This window comes from Lissotriton helveticus, chromosome 6 (assembly GCF_964261635.1).
Source record: "Lissotriton helveticus chromosome 6, aLisHel1.1, whole genome shotgun sequence".
Taxonomy (NCBI): Eukaryota; Metazoa; Chordata; class Amphibia; order Caudata; family Salamandridae; genus Lissotriton; species Lissotriton helveticus.
In genome coordinates, this window is record NC_136067.1 from 1,281,202,907 (window position 1) to 1,281,221,270 (window position 18,364).

General features: G+C 45.7%; 1 protein-coding gene across 1 annotated transcript in view; it reads right to left on the reverse strand.

The window, feature by feature from the left end:
• PYGB (glycogen phosphorylase B) overlaps positions 1 to 18,364 on the reverse strand; it is a 689,075-nt gene that overhangs the window by 136,625 nt on the left and 534,086 nt on the right. The window contains exons 16-17 of the mRNA XM_078649032.1: positions 8,128 to 8,269; positions 3,442 to 3,649 (exon numbers count right to left, since the gene is read on the reverse strand). Coding sequence (XP_078505158.1) covers positions 3,442 to 3,649; positions 8,128 to 8,269 — 350 coding nt within the window. The remainder of the gene's footprint in view (positions 1 to 3,441; positions 3,650 to 8,127; positions 8,270 to 18,364) is intronic.

An 18,364-nucleotide genomic window follows, 5' to 3' on the forward strand; every position in this document is an offset into this window, starting at 1 on the left:
CGACTCCTCCTCGGTGCTCAGATATCGATATTTTTCATTTTTAAACATCTCAGAAACTACTGAACGGATTTACACCATTTAAAAAAATGGCTCTTTCTGAACCAAGGGCTACCTTTTTGCCAAATTTGGTGTAATTCCATTCAGCAGCTCGGGCTGTAGCCTGTTCTAATTTTTCCTATGGAAATTAACATGGGGAAAACGCATTTTGGGACCCCCCTTTTGTCTGGGCCCCCGCTTGACGAATCACCCTGAAACATGCAAGATAGATGCTGACTAGAGCGGGCCATTCGTTTTGAAAATTTCGCTACAATTCGTCAACCGGCGCCAAAGATATTGGGAAAAGAAAAAACACAATTTGAATAGAAACAAGTTACTAACTATAACGACCTACTGCTGACTGCCAGTAGGATATATATATGTTACCCATATCCGTCAACATAAGTACAATGAACAAGGTTCCATATGCTACCATGCATATCTTACAATTGAGCCCAAGTGGGCTTAGAGTTTTCATATCTAATAAGTTTTGGTTCTTAAAACCGTAGGTACAAATTCATTGTAATATTATTTGACATAAACACGATATGGGTAATATCGCCATTGTGAGGATGAATACTCCAGCTGTAATCACGTTTCATATTGCGATATTATTCCGTATTATTATGTGTATATGGATACTAATTTACCAATATATAATTAAGTACAAGCTATACTGCATATACTGCATGAATTGTGTTTTTCAAAAAAACGTTATCAAAATACTTTATTGAAATCACCATGCTATTGTCGATAATGAAAACAAACACCATTACAGAATGGCTGCCAAAAAATGGAGTGTAGAGACAAGTAGTCCTACCTTAATTTCTATGAATTTTGAACTATATGTAAAGTAAACTTACAAACAGTTCTCGACTTGTGACCAAGGTGCCTGTGCCCCGAAACGCATCGGGCGTGTTACTTGCTGCATGTCTTAATAAATTATCAAGGTGCAAATAAATTTGGGCTCGTGCGGATTCTTTACGAATGTTGGAGGAATCATGGTTGGAGTTTTGAAGAGGGTCGCGACCTCTTCTTGAGCCTGCCACTATTAAGAGGCAAAGAGACCCGCGAATGCTGTGGTGTGTGTGTGTATATATATATATATATATATATATATATATATATATATATATATATATATATATATATATATATCTCAAACCACGCTTGTTCCCTGAAGAAAAAGCACTACACACTACGGAATCTTTGAGAGCTTTATTGTTGATAAAAATGCGCAGTGCTGGCAGTCCATGAAACGCAGGGGCATACGCGTTTCAGCGGTAAATCGCCTTCGTCAGTGCCAGTTTCACAGGCTCCATCAGGGGGGTCAGTACAGGGTACAGCTGATGTGAATTCCGTCCCTGTTTTAATGTTCTTAACGCCCCACCTCCAAATTACGTGCACTTGCATCACGCTGACACTCCTGTGAGCAGATGCATGCTGGTGCCTGTAGTCCGGGTGGGCAGCTGAAAAGTTCGAAGGGATGCTCCAAACACACAGTGATGCTCCCAACATGATGAGCACGGGCCACACACCAGCTCAAGAGACCAGCAGTGAGTGGAAAATAGCATTGTTGGCAAAACATGGCGCCCCCTCAGCAGTATATTGCCAATAGGCTGTATGGGCTGCAATGGGGAGAGAGGAGGCAACACGGTGTGCCTAAGTAAGGAATCTGCTGAGGACTTTGTTTTACACACCCCGGGCACTTGAACTGGTGTGTGGCCAATGCTCATCATGTTGGGAGCATCACTGTGAGTTTGGAGCGTCCCCGGAACTTTTCAGCCGCCCACCCGGACTACAGGCACCAGCATGCATCTGCTCGTGGGAATGTGACCGCGAAGCAAGTGCACGTGATTTGGAGGAGGGGCGTTAAGAACATTTAAACAGGGACGGAATTCACAGCAGCTGTACCCTGTACTGACCCCCCTGATGGATCCTGTGAAACTGGCACTGATGATATATATTGGTATTATGTAGTACAAAACTACCTGTGACTCAACAGAGCACTAACTGAGGGATCTGAAGACAATCTAAAAGATTGTGTACATCAAGTGGGAATTACACTATGCATTTTACACACATTTTAGGCACAGGGAGTTTACGTGATTTGCCCAGTAACAAAGGTTCTTGAGTCTAGCTCTAAACAGGGTTCCAAAGGCGGCTGCTCCAGGTGTCCTCCCTAGGTTGCCATCCGACTTGATTGCAGGGCTTGCACGAATTCTAGCGGGCAGAATTCAAACTAGAGGACCCGGACGATCATCACCCAGGCTAGTTTTCAGGTGATGCGGCTCTATATCCTGCACAGGGCAAAATATAATAGAACAAGACTTTATGTAATGCCATGGGTGTAACACCTAACTGCACTTTCCAGAAAGGGGGGGCGATGAAAGGTAACTTTTTTCACACAATATGGGCATGTGAAAGGAAAACGGTGGACAATGAGTTATCATCCAATTCTGGGGCCATGGTGCTGGCCACACCTAACCTTTATGTACGACGTGCCTTGAGTTGTTGAGCTATTATACAACATTGTTTTATTGGGCCTCATGGTGGCAAAGCGGGTCGCAGCGCAGAAGTGAGGGAGAACTACAGACCCCAGAATTGCATCACGACATGTGGAGGTTGACTGGCGTATGGCTTTCGAGAGGCTTATTTACAAAGTATAAGGGTGTCAACTGAATGGGTCTTTGGCAATTCTGCTATGGAATGGCTTGAGAACTGTGGTTGGCTTGTCTCTTCTCTCAGGTGTTTTGCTAATGGTCTGAGATTCAACATAATGTGGGCTTCAGGAATCTCCTGCTGTGTCTGAATTTCGCTACATACTGGTGCATAACTGGATTTTGCTTTACTCATGAAACTGTGGTGTAATTATCACAATTACAAAGAGTTAACCTCCTTGGATTCTGTTACAATGGAAGGAGAGTACAATTGATTGGTTTCTGCATGTTTGTTTTTTTGAACAATATTTCATGTATGATTGGTTACAGGATGATGCTCATTTGGTCAGTCAACAAGAGCATGTTGTCCCAATAAATTGATAATTTACATGGACAATTTTAAACATATTATAGTCACATTCAAGAAAAAGAACAAAGTAATATTCCTTATAATCTTGGACACGGGCCATTACCTGGGCTGTATTTCAATTCTTCATATTTTTTACTCAATACACCACACCATATAGAAACCAGCCACACACACGTTATTGTTGGTCTCGCTCCACTAGGAACAGTCAAGCCCCAACCGCTAGACAAGGTCCTTTCTAGACAGGAACATAAGCCACCCGAGATTCTAGGACTCGTGCCACTGATTAAGTTTTCACAATTATAAAATTTGGCTTAAATTCTGTTTTGGAGTTATTGATTGAACATAACAATCTAGTTAGATTACATATACACATACCCTTTCTTGTCCAGAGCGTCCACATCTTCCACTCTCATGCCAAAAATGAAGAGGTTACTCTCGCCTGCCTCCTCCGCCATTTCGACATTGGCACCATCCATGGTACCAATGGTGAGGGCGCCATTTAGCATAAACTTCATGTTCCCTGTGCCTGAGGCCTCAGTGCCAGCAGTGGAAATCTGCTGAGAAAGATCTGCAGCAGGGATCACTGGAATAAAGAATACAAAATAAAGTAAGAATCGTACTTTGAGAGTGCGGTATTCTGTTAATTTCTAGTCCCAGAATGATGGACTATATATCACTAGTACCTACGCCACTTACATGCACAATCCTAATTACAATTCTGGCAGTGGTCCTTTAGGCAAAGTAAATAGAGAGAGAACCATGAGATCTTTGCAAAATGGTTTACTGGTATGTACCGTCCAGATAATTCTAGTTAATCAGACTTAATTTCAGAAAGGTCAACTACACATTTGAGAATGGAAATCAAGGTTTAAATCAATTTTGCTCATTTGCCTAAATCACTCAATACAGACAGGGTAAGTTACACTGTGGGGATATTTTAAAATAGGCAGAAATTGAATAAATGGCTGTTTTGCACTTTGCAAATTAAGAGCTTAGTTTGAACTGTGCTTACTCGTGAACTAGCACTCATACTTGCCAACAGATCTTGGCTGGCTGTTACTGCAGTTGCAGACTATGAAAAACACAAAATAACACACACAAAACTGGAGCAAACACAGTTTGTGTACGTTATCTCAATTTCTTGTTCCCACAAGTGTAAATGCGATCATGGTGTCATATCTATGCTACTCCACCGACTGTATGGTGGTAATTTGGGACTGGATGGAAAAGGATTTGGCTCAAATTCAACACCAAAAACATAGAACTCATGATCTCCAAAAAGGAGGCTTGCATTTGGGGGCCCTATTCCTGGTCTAACAAAATATGCTCCAGTCCCACTCGGACTAGGAAAGTCTAAAATATTGATTTTAAAATCACTTTAGTCCCTTATCAACTGCAGTGCAGACTGTTAACTGTTTTTCCAAATACTGATTCTCTGAAGTATTAGTATAGTGTCATACATGGATACTCCTGTTGATGATCGGCCCCGTTGTGATGGTGTTTCCATCTCTGTGGAGTTCTTCTATTCCCTTAAAAATAAAGACTGAGTCCACCCATGCAATTACAACAAGGCAGCTTGAGGGCTCAGCTTCTTTAAAATAAGGAATTTGACATTATGATTCAGTGTTTGCTTATAGAAATGCTAACACTTGTACCTTTTAGCTATGTAAAGGTACACATTCAGGGCCAAATTTATAAAGGTAGTGTGTCGCCCTTGCCCAACGCAGGGCGACAAAAAACGTAGAATTTGATTTACTAAGCCACACAATGCCACCTTGCGTGGCCCGGCATGGCTTAGTAAATCTGGAGTAAAGCAAGGCATCGCAAGTCGATGCCTTGCGTTACTCTGCCCTGGGAAGGTGTTCCATGGGTGGATCGTGGGTGTTCCGGTGCATACACCCATGGATTTTGGCACATTCTCAGATTTACCAAGACAGGTACATCGTATCTATGTATTCCCATGGGAGGTGCAACAAGATTAAATGTCCTTATTTCTCCTCGTTGTTTCCTCTTTCTAAGTGAGCTGCAGTCCACGTATTGTTTTTGTGCAGGGCGGTGCTCCTTCCTGCACCAAAACAATCCTGCCTACAACGCATGCAACTTGCTCCACAGCGCAAGGGTGCCTGCATTGGCGCAAGTCAGCACACTGTTTTCTAGCACAATAAGAGGACAGGAATGCACCATATAATGTTACATATGTTGCATTACTGCCCTCTTCCTTTCACAAGGTGTCTTGCTGCGTTGAGTGGAAGTATGACAAATCTGGCCCTTAGTTTGGGTTCCTATTTCCCTCGTGGTACCTTGTGTTTGGTTAGACCTTTAGGGAAGATGTTCTCTAGGTTGCCATGTCCCCTCTTCTCTTGTATATTTTATTGTTACGGGGCTAGCCCAGTAGAGCTTTCAAAGTATTATTCACAAGAACAAGTTCACTTGTTGCTGGCTGTCTGGTTAACGTGGGTGCAGTTCTGGAAACAGAAATGAATGCCCCACTTCATGTCTAGTGGAATGAGAGATTGATTGCTTTACTATGTGATATATCACAGAAGTTTGAAAAAACTTGGTCACCATTCTAGACCTACATAAAAATGGGTAAACATTACAGAATAGGGTCCCACGTACGACCCTCTGTCCCCTAGTGTTCTGGGATGGATAGAATGTCCTCAATGTCCATATCTGATACTGGTAGCTGAACAGCCAGCCATGCCGGTGTAATGGTCATATGCGAATTGTAATTGCATTTATATAGCGCTTACTACCCCATACAGTCGTCGAAGTGCTTTTCAGTGAGTAGCACACTACTCCGGAACCCATAAAGGATTAGTGGTGAATTAGTATAGTGAAAATATGAAAGTAATTTGATATGTTAGTCAGTTATTTGGATTGAGACGGATAGTGGAGGGATAGAAGTGGCAAAAAGGTTTGCATTTATATAGTGCTTGCTACACTTGATGGGGTGTTGAAGCGCTTTTTCAGCGAGGAGCACGCTACTTCGGAACTCATAAAGGAATAGTGGTGAATTAGTATAGTGAAAGTATGTAAGTGATTTGAGAGGTGGAAATGTTAGTCAGTTATTTGGATTGAGAAGAATAGTGGAGGGATAGAGAGGGAAGAAAGGTTTGTATTTTTTTTAAAGTCCTTTTTCGGCGAGTATCATGCTACTTAGGAACCCATACAGTGTTAGTTGTAAATTAGTATAGTGAAATATGAAAGCAATTTGAGTGGTGGATATGTTAGTCAGTTATTTGGATTGAGAAAGATAGCGAAGGGGTAGAAGAGGTAAAAACGTTTGTATTTATATAGGGCTTCCTACCCCTGAATGGGTGTTGAAGTGCTTTTTCGGTGCGTAGCACGCTACTCCGGAACCCATAAAGGATTAGTGGTTAATTAGTATAGTGAAATATGAAATTAATTTGAGTGGTGGTCATGTTAGTCTGTTATTTGGATTGAAAAGTGGAGGGATAGAAGGGAAGGATTTAGAGTTTTTTGTAAAGACTAGTCTAATGACACTTTTTTAATGAAATGTGGTACAGCTACAGTATTTCTGGTATAGTGAACTGAAAATACTTCATACTCACATTGATAGGTGATTCATTGCATTGTACATTGTAAGATGCTTATTGTAACTTTGCTCATAGGCATAGAGAAAGGTTTTAAAAAAACAATCAGAGCAAGGAAGGAGGGACTGAGGGGACAGTCAAGCCCTCCTTTAGGGCTGGGAAGAAAACCTTAATTGCAAGGAAGGTATCACCTCGGAAGCATGGCACCACCTACCACATCAGGAACCGATGCAGCACCAATGTGTGTCACTGACCCTCACTGCTCTGATCCCTCAGTGGCAGTGTGAAAAGCTTGTAACAATCTCAAGTAGAAGGTCCGACACTTTGGACCCAACTTCTACAGAATCCGTGGTATTCATCATTTTTTTATTTTTAAACAGAATCTGACAGATTATCTGCTTATTCTAAAGAGACCACAAGCTCAGGGCCTGCAATGAGCTGTAGGTGGGACAGCTCCTTGAATCAAAGGTACTAGAGGCATCACTAGAAATATATGTATACATAAATATTGTTGGATCAGCTTTACTGTATCTGTAGGTCAGGCGTAGGATGAGGTCTGTACGTCTGAATCAGTGTTGCTAAGTCTACAGTTCAGAGACAGCTTCACTGACAAGGTAAGACTTGGGGCCTCATGTACAAAATGATTTTGGGAGGTTGCAAGCGGCATGATTTCCAGAATCAGTATTTAGGAGTATAAAGGTTTCTTAAATTAGGAATTGCGATTTCCTAATTGTGATCAGTACATTTAGCCCTTGGTTAGGAATTGGTCCCTGAATTGGGTTGGATGAGAGACATCACAAGAGGTATCATCATTAGGCATTCAGTGCTGGAACAGGTTTCGGTGAACTGGATCAGTTTGTCTTGCATTTATCTGAAGATTAAGGTTAGTTGATGTTCAAACAACGCTCACACTGTATGGGGTTCGAGTTCTAGGTAGCGCAGCGACTATATCTGCGCAGCCAGACTGGCCAATTTTACCACTAGGCATTTCCTCGGTGGGTCTGAGGCACGGGTAGGCTTCAAGTGGGAGAGGGAGAGAGAGAAAGATGGAAGGCAAAGTAGAGAGGAAGTGAAAGAGGAGAGAAGAGAGAGAAAATGGATGGAGGAAAAGAGATAGTGCAAGGAGATGAAGGGAGCAGGGCTGGTTTGAGAATTTTTGCCAGGGCAACTGTTTCCCCAAGTCTGGCCCTGATACCCGCTTTCAAAAATTACATATAACACAAAAATATATTTTTATGACTTGCACTCTTTGGAAGGCAGCTTTAGAGGTCAAACTACCTCGAAACACCTCTAACCAAATCATATTGCAATATAACACATTGCTCCACAAAGAAGGTCTCCACAAACAAATGAAAAAAAAAGATTTTACCCCAGATGAAGATCTGCCAACTGTGACAAACATCTATTTTTTGTGTGGGAAAAAATACAGTAATCGCATTATGTTCACAATTTCCGATTTGCATGTGTACTCTTTTTTAGTCTCACAGAGTTCCTTCTGTCCTACCTTTTTCTGCCAAGGAAACCCGGTAGTTCTCCAAAAAGATGACCTTCAGTCTGTCTCCTATGACAGGATCTTTGTTTACAATCTCTCCAACTGCTGTAATAAGTCTGATAATCATTTTGGCCATGTAGTAACCTGGAGCCGCCTACAGGATGTATAGACATGGAAAATCACAAAAAGCCGGCAATGCAATAGAAAGAGAAATAAGGGCAAAACAGTAAAAGCCTACACTACATTTGCAAACACTCTTTGTAAGTGTGAAAACGGCTAAAGTTTTCAAAATATAACTTACTTTTTTTAATTTCGCTAGTTCCGTCCAGTTAGCATTTGATACATATGTAAAGTCTCAAGTAATTCAACAACTTGGTTGTTTGTAATTCTAATACGTGTAAAAATTGAGTTATCATCATTCCTACCAGGAGTATCAAGCGCTATATAAAAGCCCACATCGCACCATACAATTGACAATTTGATATTCAATAGTAGAAAGGAGTGAGGAGTGAGGAAGAGACAACGTGGAATAAGAAAGAGCTGAGGGTTTGGGCCATAGTGATGGGAAGAAGTGTAGAACTGCAAATACCTATTGGCACTGTGTGGTTTGTTTTGGATTTTAGACTAGCAAATTTGTGGTTCCCATACTAATAACCAGTGAAATAGTGATGTACGCTTAATCAGATTACAATTGTAGATTTAAAACTTCTTTGATGGATTCTGTTTCTGTCACAAGGCAAAAACCATTGACGACAATGATGCCCTTTCCAATAGCTTAAAAAGTATGATAAGAAGAAAATCCAAACCCTTATAAACTCTTGCAAACCATACCCTGAATCTACACTGTGGGGCCTACATCTAGTTTGGAGATTTTGTTTCCATTATAAATAGCTGTGCTTATGATTCTGTGCTTCATATCAACATCAATGGAATATACGGACTCCCAGGTACGCAAGACTATTTATCAGCCACCACAAAATGAAATGCACTGAATGAGTCAATATATTGGTGATAGAATCAATCTTATAGGTAACAAAGAGATTGTCCAAAGTTAGGCTACATCAGTTTCTCGGAAATTAATATCATGTACTTAGCTGTGAGAAGCCTGAAAATCTGTTAAGACTCTGTCTCTTGTAGACCAGTATGAGACAATCCAAAAGTAAAGATAAATCTAAAAGGAAAAATGACTAGCACTATCAAAATATCGAATTTACAGGCTAGGCGAGGTCTCAATTTAGCTCAATCAGAATGGGAAGGATAAGTACTCTGATACTCCTTGAGGCTAATCTCTAGCTATTAGGGTCAAACTGGTAGGCACCGTGGTTAATGGTAACGGAGAGCAGTAGACCTGTTGTACGTTCTTGCGATGTACAACAATGTTTCTGTTGCAAACAGAAATACTTCTCATGCGGATTTAGAGTGAGAACTTTTCTGACAAACTGATCTCTCCCAATGGTCCAGAATCAGTTCAGGGCAAGACAAGGGATTGTGCAGCCAGAGAAAGTAATACAAAATGTAGTTCAAGGAGCATCCTCATGATTTATTTACATGATACATTCTAGACCATATTCTTTCCTTACTGAAGACTCGAGTTGAAGCATCGGGGACACAGGCCACAGCGGGGATTGATCGTCTATGGTGCCCCTTGGTGGCGGACACCACAAGAACCATCAATATGTAGCCATGCAGTGTTTTGACGCAGATCGTACCTGCTTGTAGTGGGGAGATGCAAACAATCTTTTTGTTTAGGGTGCTAATATTACTCTAAGTCTGCCTTGGAAGCATATTTCATTATGTTGTATTGATTGTCTTACAACAACCAACATACAAACTCAGTTTTCAGCCAGAATGACAAAGTAGAGGCAGCTTCTAATGGGGCAGATGCTGGCAGAAAGAACTCTTCATGTACCTTGGCTTAGGAAGGACCTGTGCTCTTGCAACCTATACCTGACAGAGTTTAGAAAGACCATTTTGGGTATCTGGGATCATTTGTAACGTGAAGAGGTCTAAGATTTCATCACGGGGTACACCTATTCACTTCAAGGCTACTGGGAGAAGGCTCTGTAATACAACAATAAGCAGGCTGGCGTATGGTGCACAATATTTTTGAGAAAGACATTTGGAACCTGTAAAGGGGAGTTTTACGTCGTGAAAATAGATAGATCACAATACTTGCAAGCAAGACAATATAAGAAAAAAGTGTTAGGCAGCATGCTTCTCCTGACAATTGTTAAAGTCACTGGAAGGCTCCAGGGGTCTGGTCTCTGTTTACATGCATACTTAGAGTGGAGGGAAGGCGGAAGGAAATGTCACTATCATGGAAAATGGGCAAGGCAGCTAAACAGAGCATATCAGATAGCAATTAGAAGGCCTTTTAAGGTATTTACTCAAGTGCTATGAAACAGATTGCTCACTGGTAAGCTTCATACAAGCTCATATTCCAATGACATCTAACTCCAAGTCGTTTCAGACAGATATACAAAAAGGTGGGTGATAGGTGGTGGAGGCGTGGTACAGCAATGGGAACAGTTGTACACATTTTGTGGGACTGCATGCACATAGAAACATTTTGATAATTCTTATATATACTGCGAGAGCCCTAAGGGGCATCACAGCAGTAGACATGGGACTAGCTCTTTAGCCTCAGGCACAATGCAGCTGGGATTTGGGAATACATCTAAGAGAGCTATGTTGCTTTAAATGCTGGGGGCTGCCAGGCAGACCACTGGAGCATATTGGAAAGTACCAAACATACCATCAGTGGCACAATAGATACATAATCTTTGGCAGGGAGGTGTGGTGGAGCGGCTGGAGCGGCTGACTTCGGTGCACAGGGCTCACGATTCGATCGCCGGTGGCAGCTCAGCTCAGCACCTTGTGACTCTGGGCAATAGCTCACTTAATGGCCCCCATGGGCCCCAGTGCCATGAAACCTTTAGGGCTGATATGTTCACGCTTTTCAAATATGGATTGGGATTGACAAGCACTAGCACCCGAGACGATCACCCACAACCTACATCAAAAAATGCAAGCAATTTGATAAAGAATTGCAGCTTCTGATTTTTCTTTCGGCAGTGTCGAGCCAAATAACAGACTTTCCAAGAGAGAGAGAGAGCAGTCCTATTATTTGACTAATTTTTTTTTTGTTTGAATATGTTTATTGCATTTTTGTTGTTGTTCACATCACAACCATACACATATGTAGAAATTGAACAATTATGCCGTAGTACAATAGACAAGGCCGTGGCCACCGTGGATGTCCATATACATAAAGAAATACATTCTTGAAGAGCAACTGTAAAGCAAGCGAGGCAGTATGGTATGTCAACATCATAAGCTACTGGCATAACAAAAGAAGAAAAAAAGTAGGAAATAATGATTTGCGTGGATGGTGAAAAAACAAGTGTCGTTCTCCAATATCACATCAGAAAATTGTTCAGTTCGCAGCATAAACCATGCCCTGGCAGAATCACAAAATGGGCAATGTATATTGGCAATACAATACGTATCCAAAGTTTTAGGACAGAAACTAACAAATAACAAGAACGATCTGAAAAGGTGTGGGAATTAGCGACTGGACGATGTGCAGTGACAAGAGTGTGTGTGTGTATGACGCTCTCAGGTCAGGCGGGTGGGGACAGGCATGTACCATGTTGTGTCAACAGTGAGGGCCTAGTTACAAGACCCACCAAAGACGCAGCGGGGAGGGGGGTGGTGGAGAGGTGGCTCAGGGGACGGGAAGGGATCGCAAGGGGGGAGGCACTAGCACCTAAACAATGCCGCTCTTTAGGCACACTTGATGGTAGGCCGTTAGGGTACTATCCCAGTCGAGAGATATGGGATACATGCGGAGCCCCGCTGTCTCCTCCCTATGGAGCGCTGTGCTTTCCGCCCTTGCCCAGTTGTCAAACGAATTACGCCATTGGATCGGTTGGGGGGGTACATTATTCTTCCAGCGCTTGGTGATGAGTCGCTTTGCAGTGATCAGCCCCAGGTCCCAGAATCTCTCACAAACTTTTGTCTGTTTCGTTCTTCTGAACAACCCCAGCAGGCATGCCTCCCATGTAAGCGGCAGGCTGCCTCCCGTCGCCTTCGTCAAGGTATCCGACACTGTAGCCCAGTAGAAGTGTAGAGAGGGGCATGCCCAGAGTGCATGTAAGAGTGGTGCATCCACAAGTCCGCACCTGGGGCACGCTGATGTTGTTAACCCAAAGTATCTATTGAGCTTGTCCGGGGATAGATAGGCACGGTGCACAATGTAATATTGTATAACTTTAAATCGGGCATTGCGTGGTATGCGCAACGTCCCGGCTAGTATCTGTGCCCATTCCTTGTCTGTCCAGTCCCGGCCTCTGTCAGCGGTCCATTTGTCTCGCAGTCGCTGTGACGAGAACTGTGTGTGTGCATGTAGTGCCTGGGCGAGCCAATGTATCACGTGAGAGCCGTTCCCCATCACGTGTAGATACTGAATTAGGAGATGTGTCGGAGGCTCCTCCGTTAGTGCACCCAGGCGCGCGTCAGTGTGTGGAGAAGTGTCGCATGCGTCAAAAATTGTCCAGCCGGCAGCCCCGTGCTATCCGCTAGTGCTGCAAAAGGTAGCAGGGCGCCATCCTCAAACAAGTCTCCCAGGCTCTCTAAGTCAGCTGCTGTCCAGCTGCTCAACGCGTGTTCTGTTAGTGCCCCCTCCCTCCCAAGGTGTTCCCAGGAGTTGGAAATTAGGGTTGTACGGATTGGTAGCTCTTGTGAGTTTCAGACTCCTCGCGTAGCATTTCCACGCTACAGCAAGGTGTAATTGATCAGGGCAGCGGGCCTTAGATAGGGGGTGAAATAACGCGTGTATATGCGTGGTAGTCAGTACCTCGTCAACCGTGGCCGTATCTCCTACGTTTTTACCACTGAGCCAATAAGTGACCCATTGCAGCTGCGCTGCTATCTAATAAAGTTCATGGTTTGGGACCGACAACCCCCCGCAGTCCGTTGCAGCATATAGAGTCTTCAGCGCAACTCTGGGACACCCCTTGTTCCAGATCAGACGCCTGGTTAGGGATTCCAGTTCTCGGAAGATGCGAGTAGGGACGTATATCGGCAGGTTTGCGTAAAAGTACAACAATCGAGGGAGGGCGACCATTTTTGCCAACATAATGCGGCTGGGGACATTCAACGGAAGAGAATTACAAAAGGTCACTTGGGCCGTAAGCGACAAGATTGCTCTCGTGAGATTACCATCCAGGAGGTCAGCGAAGTCGCGATAGACTCGTATTCCCAGATATCTGAATGTGGTCGGATACCAAAGGAGTCGTTCTCCTGTTACCATAATGTCACATTCCGGGGTGTCTATAGCAAAAGAGTACACTCCTGATTTCGCCCAGTTGACGCAAAGTCCTGACACATCTCCGAAGGTAGTAAAAATGTCTGTGAGTGCATATGGGAAACGGGTCAGGTCTCTGACGTAAATCAGTAAATCGTCTGCATATAGTGACACTGAGTGTACCCCGTCAGCTAGGGGGATACTCCACTCCACGCCAGATGCACGCAACTTCGCAGCCAATGGCTCCATCATTAGTGCATAAATCAGGGGAGAGAGGGGGCAACCCTGTCTGGTACCCCTTCGGATACGGACCGGGTCAGAGAAAAGGATGCCTGTGCGGACACGGGCGACAGGGTCGGAGTAAAGTAGTTCCACCATTCGTAGGTAAGCGTCACCCAACTCAAACTTCCCTAGTACCTGCAGGAGGTAGGGCCATTCCACTGAATCGAACGCTTTTTCTAGATCCAGTATCACACAGCCTGATCGCGGCCACCTGGACACCGCCAGGCTCTGCACACGGAACAGACGCCTGATGTTATATGACGTGCTGCGGGTGGGTACAAAACCGTTTTGGTCGGTGTGTACTAGTGTGGGGACCAGAGGCGCTAGCCTCTGAGCCAATACAGACGCTAGGATCTTGTAGCCTGTGTTAAGGAGAGCAAGCGGTCTGTAGGAACCCATATTGAGCTCGTCCCTACCAGGCTTTAATAGGGATATCACATTCGCCTCATTAAGTGTGGGTGGGAGGGTGGCATCCTCTATCACCGCCCCGTACATCCGTAGAAGTTCGGGGACAAGAATGGTAGAATAGGCCTTGTAAAACTCAGCGGGAAAACCGTCCCGGCCCGGGGTCTTACCGTTAGAGAGCGAGAAGATGACAGTTCGAAGTTCCTCCGCCGCAAGCGGCGCACTCAGTTCGTCTCGTTGCGCATTGGTGGCCGTCGGCAGCAGCAGGTCCGACAAGTACCTAAAGATGAGATCACTAGTCGCCCGCAATCGGGAGAGGTACAGCGCCGTATAGTGGCTCGTAAAAGCTTCATGTATGGCCCTCTGTGTATAAACCACAGTGCCTTGGGTAGTGCGGATCGACATGACCGGTAGTGACTGAGTGTCTCGCCTTATCAGCCAAGACAGGAGCTTGCCTGGTTTATCCCCAGCATGGTGTGTGCGCGCTGAGTGTGCGGCATAATTCAAGCTCTTCAACCTATCTAGAAGATGTGCGTGGTGTTCGCGGGCCGTCACCAATCGCGTGTCGTCGCCCTCCGCTGCCTCTCGCTCCGCCTCTAGCATGGCAGTCTCCACTTCCGTCAAATCCTTGTCCACCTGACTCCTCATTCCCGCCTGCGTGCCCAGAACACCAACCCCGTATTACCACTTTAAAAGCGTCCCCCTCAACCTGCGGTGTGGACGCAGTATCAGTGTTATCTTCAAAATATCGAAGAATATGAGTTGAGAGTGTCTCCCGAAATGGGGCGTCCAGTAAGATATCCAGCTGGAGGCGCCATGTGGGGATTGGTGGATGCGGGCGTTCCCAGGTAAAGTCAATGGTGTGTGGGTTGTGGTCCGAGTGAGTGCGTCCCAGGTAGCAGGAGTCCATGACATGGGATAGCAGGTCGCCAGTTAACATGAACCTATCAAGTCTGACATGGAGTGCGTGTGCACCTGAATAATACGAGTGAACCCTCGCAGCAGGGTTGCGACTACGCCAGACATCGTGGAGGTCCGACTGTGCCGCCCAGTCCACGAACAATCGCGATGCTCTGATTATCGGGGCACTTGCCGGTGGGGGGAGTGAGCGGTCCAGCTGGACATCCATTACACAGTTGTAGTCACCTCCAAGTAAGAGTGGGACACCTGGCCACGGGGCTAGTGCCGTCGATAGTCTTGTGAGAAAACTTTTTTTACATATCTACCCTCGGTATCTAGTGTGCAGTGAGTGATACCCCTGGGCGTATCCATATCAAGGATCCGCGCGGGTATGCAGAGAAGCCTGTGGCATACAGTTGTCCCCTCCATCTGCGCTTCAGCGTGTGTGCCTCTTGCAGTGTCAGGTGTGTCTCCTGGAGGAGCGCCACTTGTACCCGGTGTCGCTTGAGATATGAGTATACCTGGTATCTGCGCAAGGGGGTGTGCATGCCTCGCACGTTCCAGGTGCAAAACTTAACAGCAGACATTGCAGTTCCGTGTCCCATCCCCCCGCCCCCACCACCCACCCCCAGCGTCCCACCCAGTAACACAACAGTTCAATTTGTCGCACCATGTCCACCACAGTGTCCGCACAGTCCCATTGCCCCGCAAACACACATCAAAAGTAAGGGAAAAAAATACCAGTTGTTGACACCTGCACTCCTTGACCTTTAGGCAAGAACAGTCCAAACAAGGTAGTACAACAGATAATATATGTATTATAGGTTGACACTTTTACTAGGTCTTCCCTTGTGATAGATGTAAAATTATATTAGGTCCTGAAGAATCGCAGCACAATTGCAAAAGCGAGAAACATGTCGACCTCACAGAACGTATTGTAGTCCTCGATCGTGATACGGAACCTTAATTTCTGGCGATCATAGGCTACCCACTGGTTTTAACATATAGCATGGGAACCAACAGAATAAATTGATCTCCGGTACCTCGTGCTATATTTTAACGCACCCACCTACACTATCCACCCTCCACCTGGCCCCTCACTTGCACTTCACCCACAGGCTGTTGGAAAAAAGATCTCCGATAAAGAGCCCCTCATAGAGGTGAGCCCGTTGGACATTGCACCGCCTGCCCAACGAGGAGCAACGGCCGATGATGAAGCATGACACTCGCAAGAGTGTGTGAGGCCATTAATTCCAACTAATGGGATGCCCAGGGTAGCCCTCCACTGAGCACTACCCTCTTATTAATTTTCTTCCCCTACTGACCATACCACTCTCCTTTATCTGTAGGAACAACCGAGTCCCTTTTTGTTAGTCAAAAAAATACCAGTCTCATTAACTTGGGAAACATAAGCAAAATTCTAAAAGGACAACAGCAAAACATGTTGTCGCCCAAACGCTCTAGTGAGCACTAACAAACCGTAAGTTCAAGGGGGGGTGTACTGAGGTTGTAGTTTCAAGTGTACCAAGTGTTCATGCGATCAGGGTGAGGGTGTGGGCTCCCCACCATAGGCAGTTATCGCTACACTGCCCATCCACAGCGACTGTCTTCTAATGCATGGAGTAGGCAGTCCAGTCGGGCTAGGAGCCCAGTAGGCAGCAGTAGCATCAGGCGGGACAAATGCAGGCACTCACCTCAAGGGGGGTACGTCCTCCCCCTCTATAAAGTCCCCGACCTCCCCATCACCAGTATCAGCCATAGGAGAGTATAGGTGCTGAAGGTGGCTCTGAGATTCACTACAAACAGATCCAAGCCTCTTTCTCGCCAGTCTGCAGCACCCCCGACGGTGCGTTAGCACCCTAAAGGCCCTACAGAATATCGGCTGCAAGTGCGAGTACACATCTCAAATTCAGGCCTCGTAGGTGGAAGTATTGTCAGTAAAGCAGATCTGCAGTTTGAGGCGTGACGTCTGGAAGATCTCCTGATATCTGGGAGTCCGGCTCACAAACATAGGCCTCATAGACTGGAATATTGTCAATGGAGTAGATCAGCAGTTTGAGGCGTGACGATTGGAAGGTCTCCCGATATCTGGGAGTCTGGAAGCCCGTAGAGGTATTCATCATCGCTCACTTGCTGGTCAGGGCTAGTTCCTGGAGCTGGGTCCCTCGTCGACGGTCCACTGATCTCCGCCACCATGCGGAGAGCCGCTTGTTGTTCAGTTTGCTGATGCTCTAGAGTTCGGCCTAGGTCCAACTCTGTATGCGTGGAATTCGCAGTCGATGGTTTCCTGCGCCGAAGTCGCCTGGCTCCTCTGTCGCGTCGTGTCTTCGGGGGTAACATTCCAGGACCAGTGTCCACACCCGAGTCAAACCAAGCCTCGGCCGCCTCCGGGGTGTTGAAGAAATGCGTCTTGTCCTGGGCCACGACCCGTAGACGAGCAGGGAACAACAAGGAGTATTGAAGGGCTAAGTGGCGGAGGCGCTGTTTTACTGCCAAGAAAGAGTGTCGCTGGCTCTGGACTTGGACCGTGTAGTCTGGAAAAAACATAATTTTCGTGTTGTCGACTCTGACTTCCGACAGCTTTCGAACTGCACGTAATACGGCGTCTTGGTCACGGTAGTTCAACACACGGATCAACAGTGGCCTCGGGTTCGAGCCCTCGGGGGGGCCGGGTTGGTACCCGATGGCTCGTTCTACAACAAAGTGCTGCGAGAGTGTGTCTTCCGGGAGAATGGCCCTGAGCCATCGCTCCACATGTTCCGGTGCTTCTCTAGGCTCCCATCGTTCCGGCAGGCCCACTATGCGAATGTTGTTCCTTCGAGCCCGGCCTTCTGCATCCTCTGCGCGGTCCTCCAGGAACTCCACCCTATTGAGAAGGTCCTGGACGTGTCTGTCCACCAGGTTAATCTTAGGAGTCAGCTCCGCCACTGTGGACTCCAGAGTAGTCGTCCGCTCAGAGAGTTTTTTGTGAGCAGCTCGGAGGTGTATTAGGTCTATGGCTACACCGTCAATTTTAGTCTCTAATGAGGCACGGGTTAGTTGCATCGACTCCTCCAGCCTTTCCATAGCTGCCAGCATCGTGTCCAGTTTGGAGGCAGTCAGGTCCTGTTCAGTATGCTTCATCGTTTTACCCTTCACCTGTACGCCGCTGGCTACAGCTCTCGTTTTGGGCCCCGTAGACATGGGTGGCCTCGCAGGGTGCAGGCAGGTGTATGTACAGAAGGACCTGTTTGCGAAGCTCACGGGGAGTTGCTCCACAAGGAGGCAATGTTATTCAATTGCAACAAAAAGGAACCATTCACGCCACGCAGGAGTAACGTGGTTTAAAGCAGCGTGAAGGAGAAACTTCTCAGC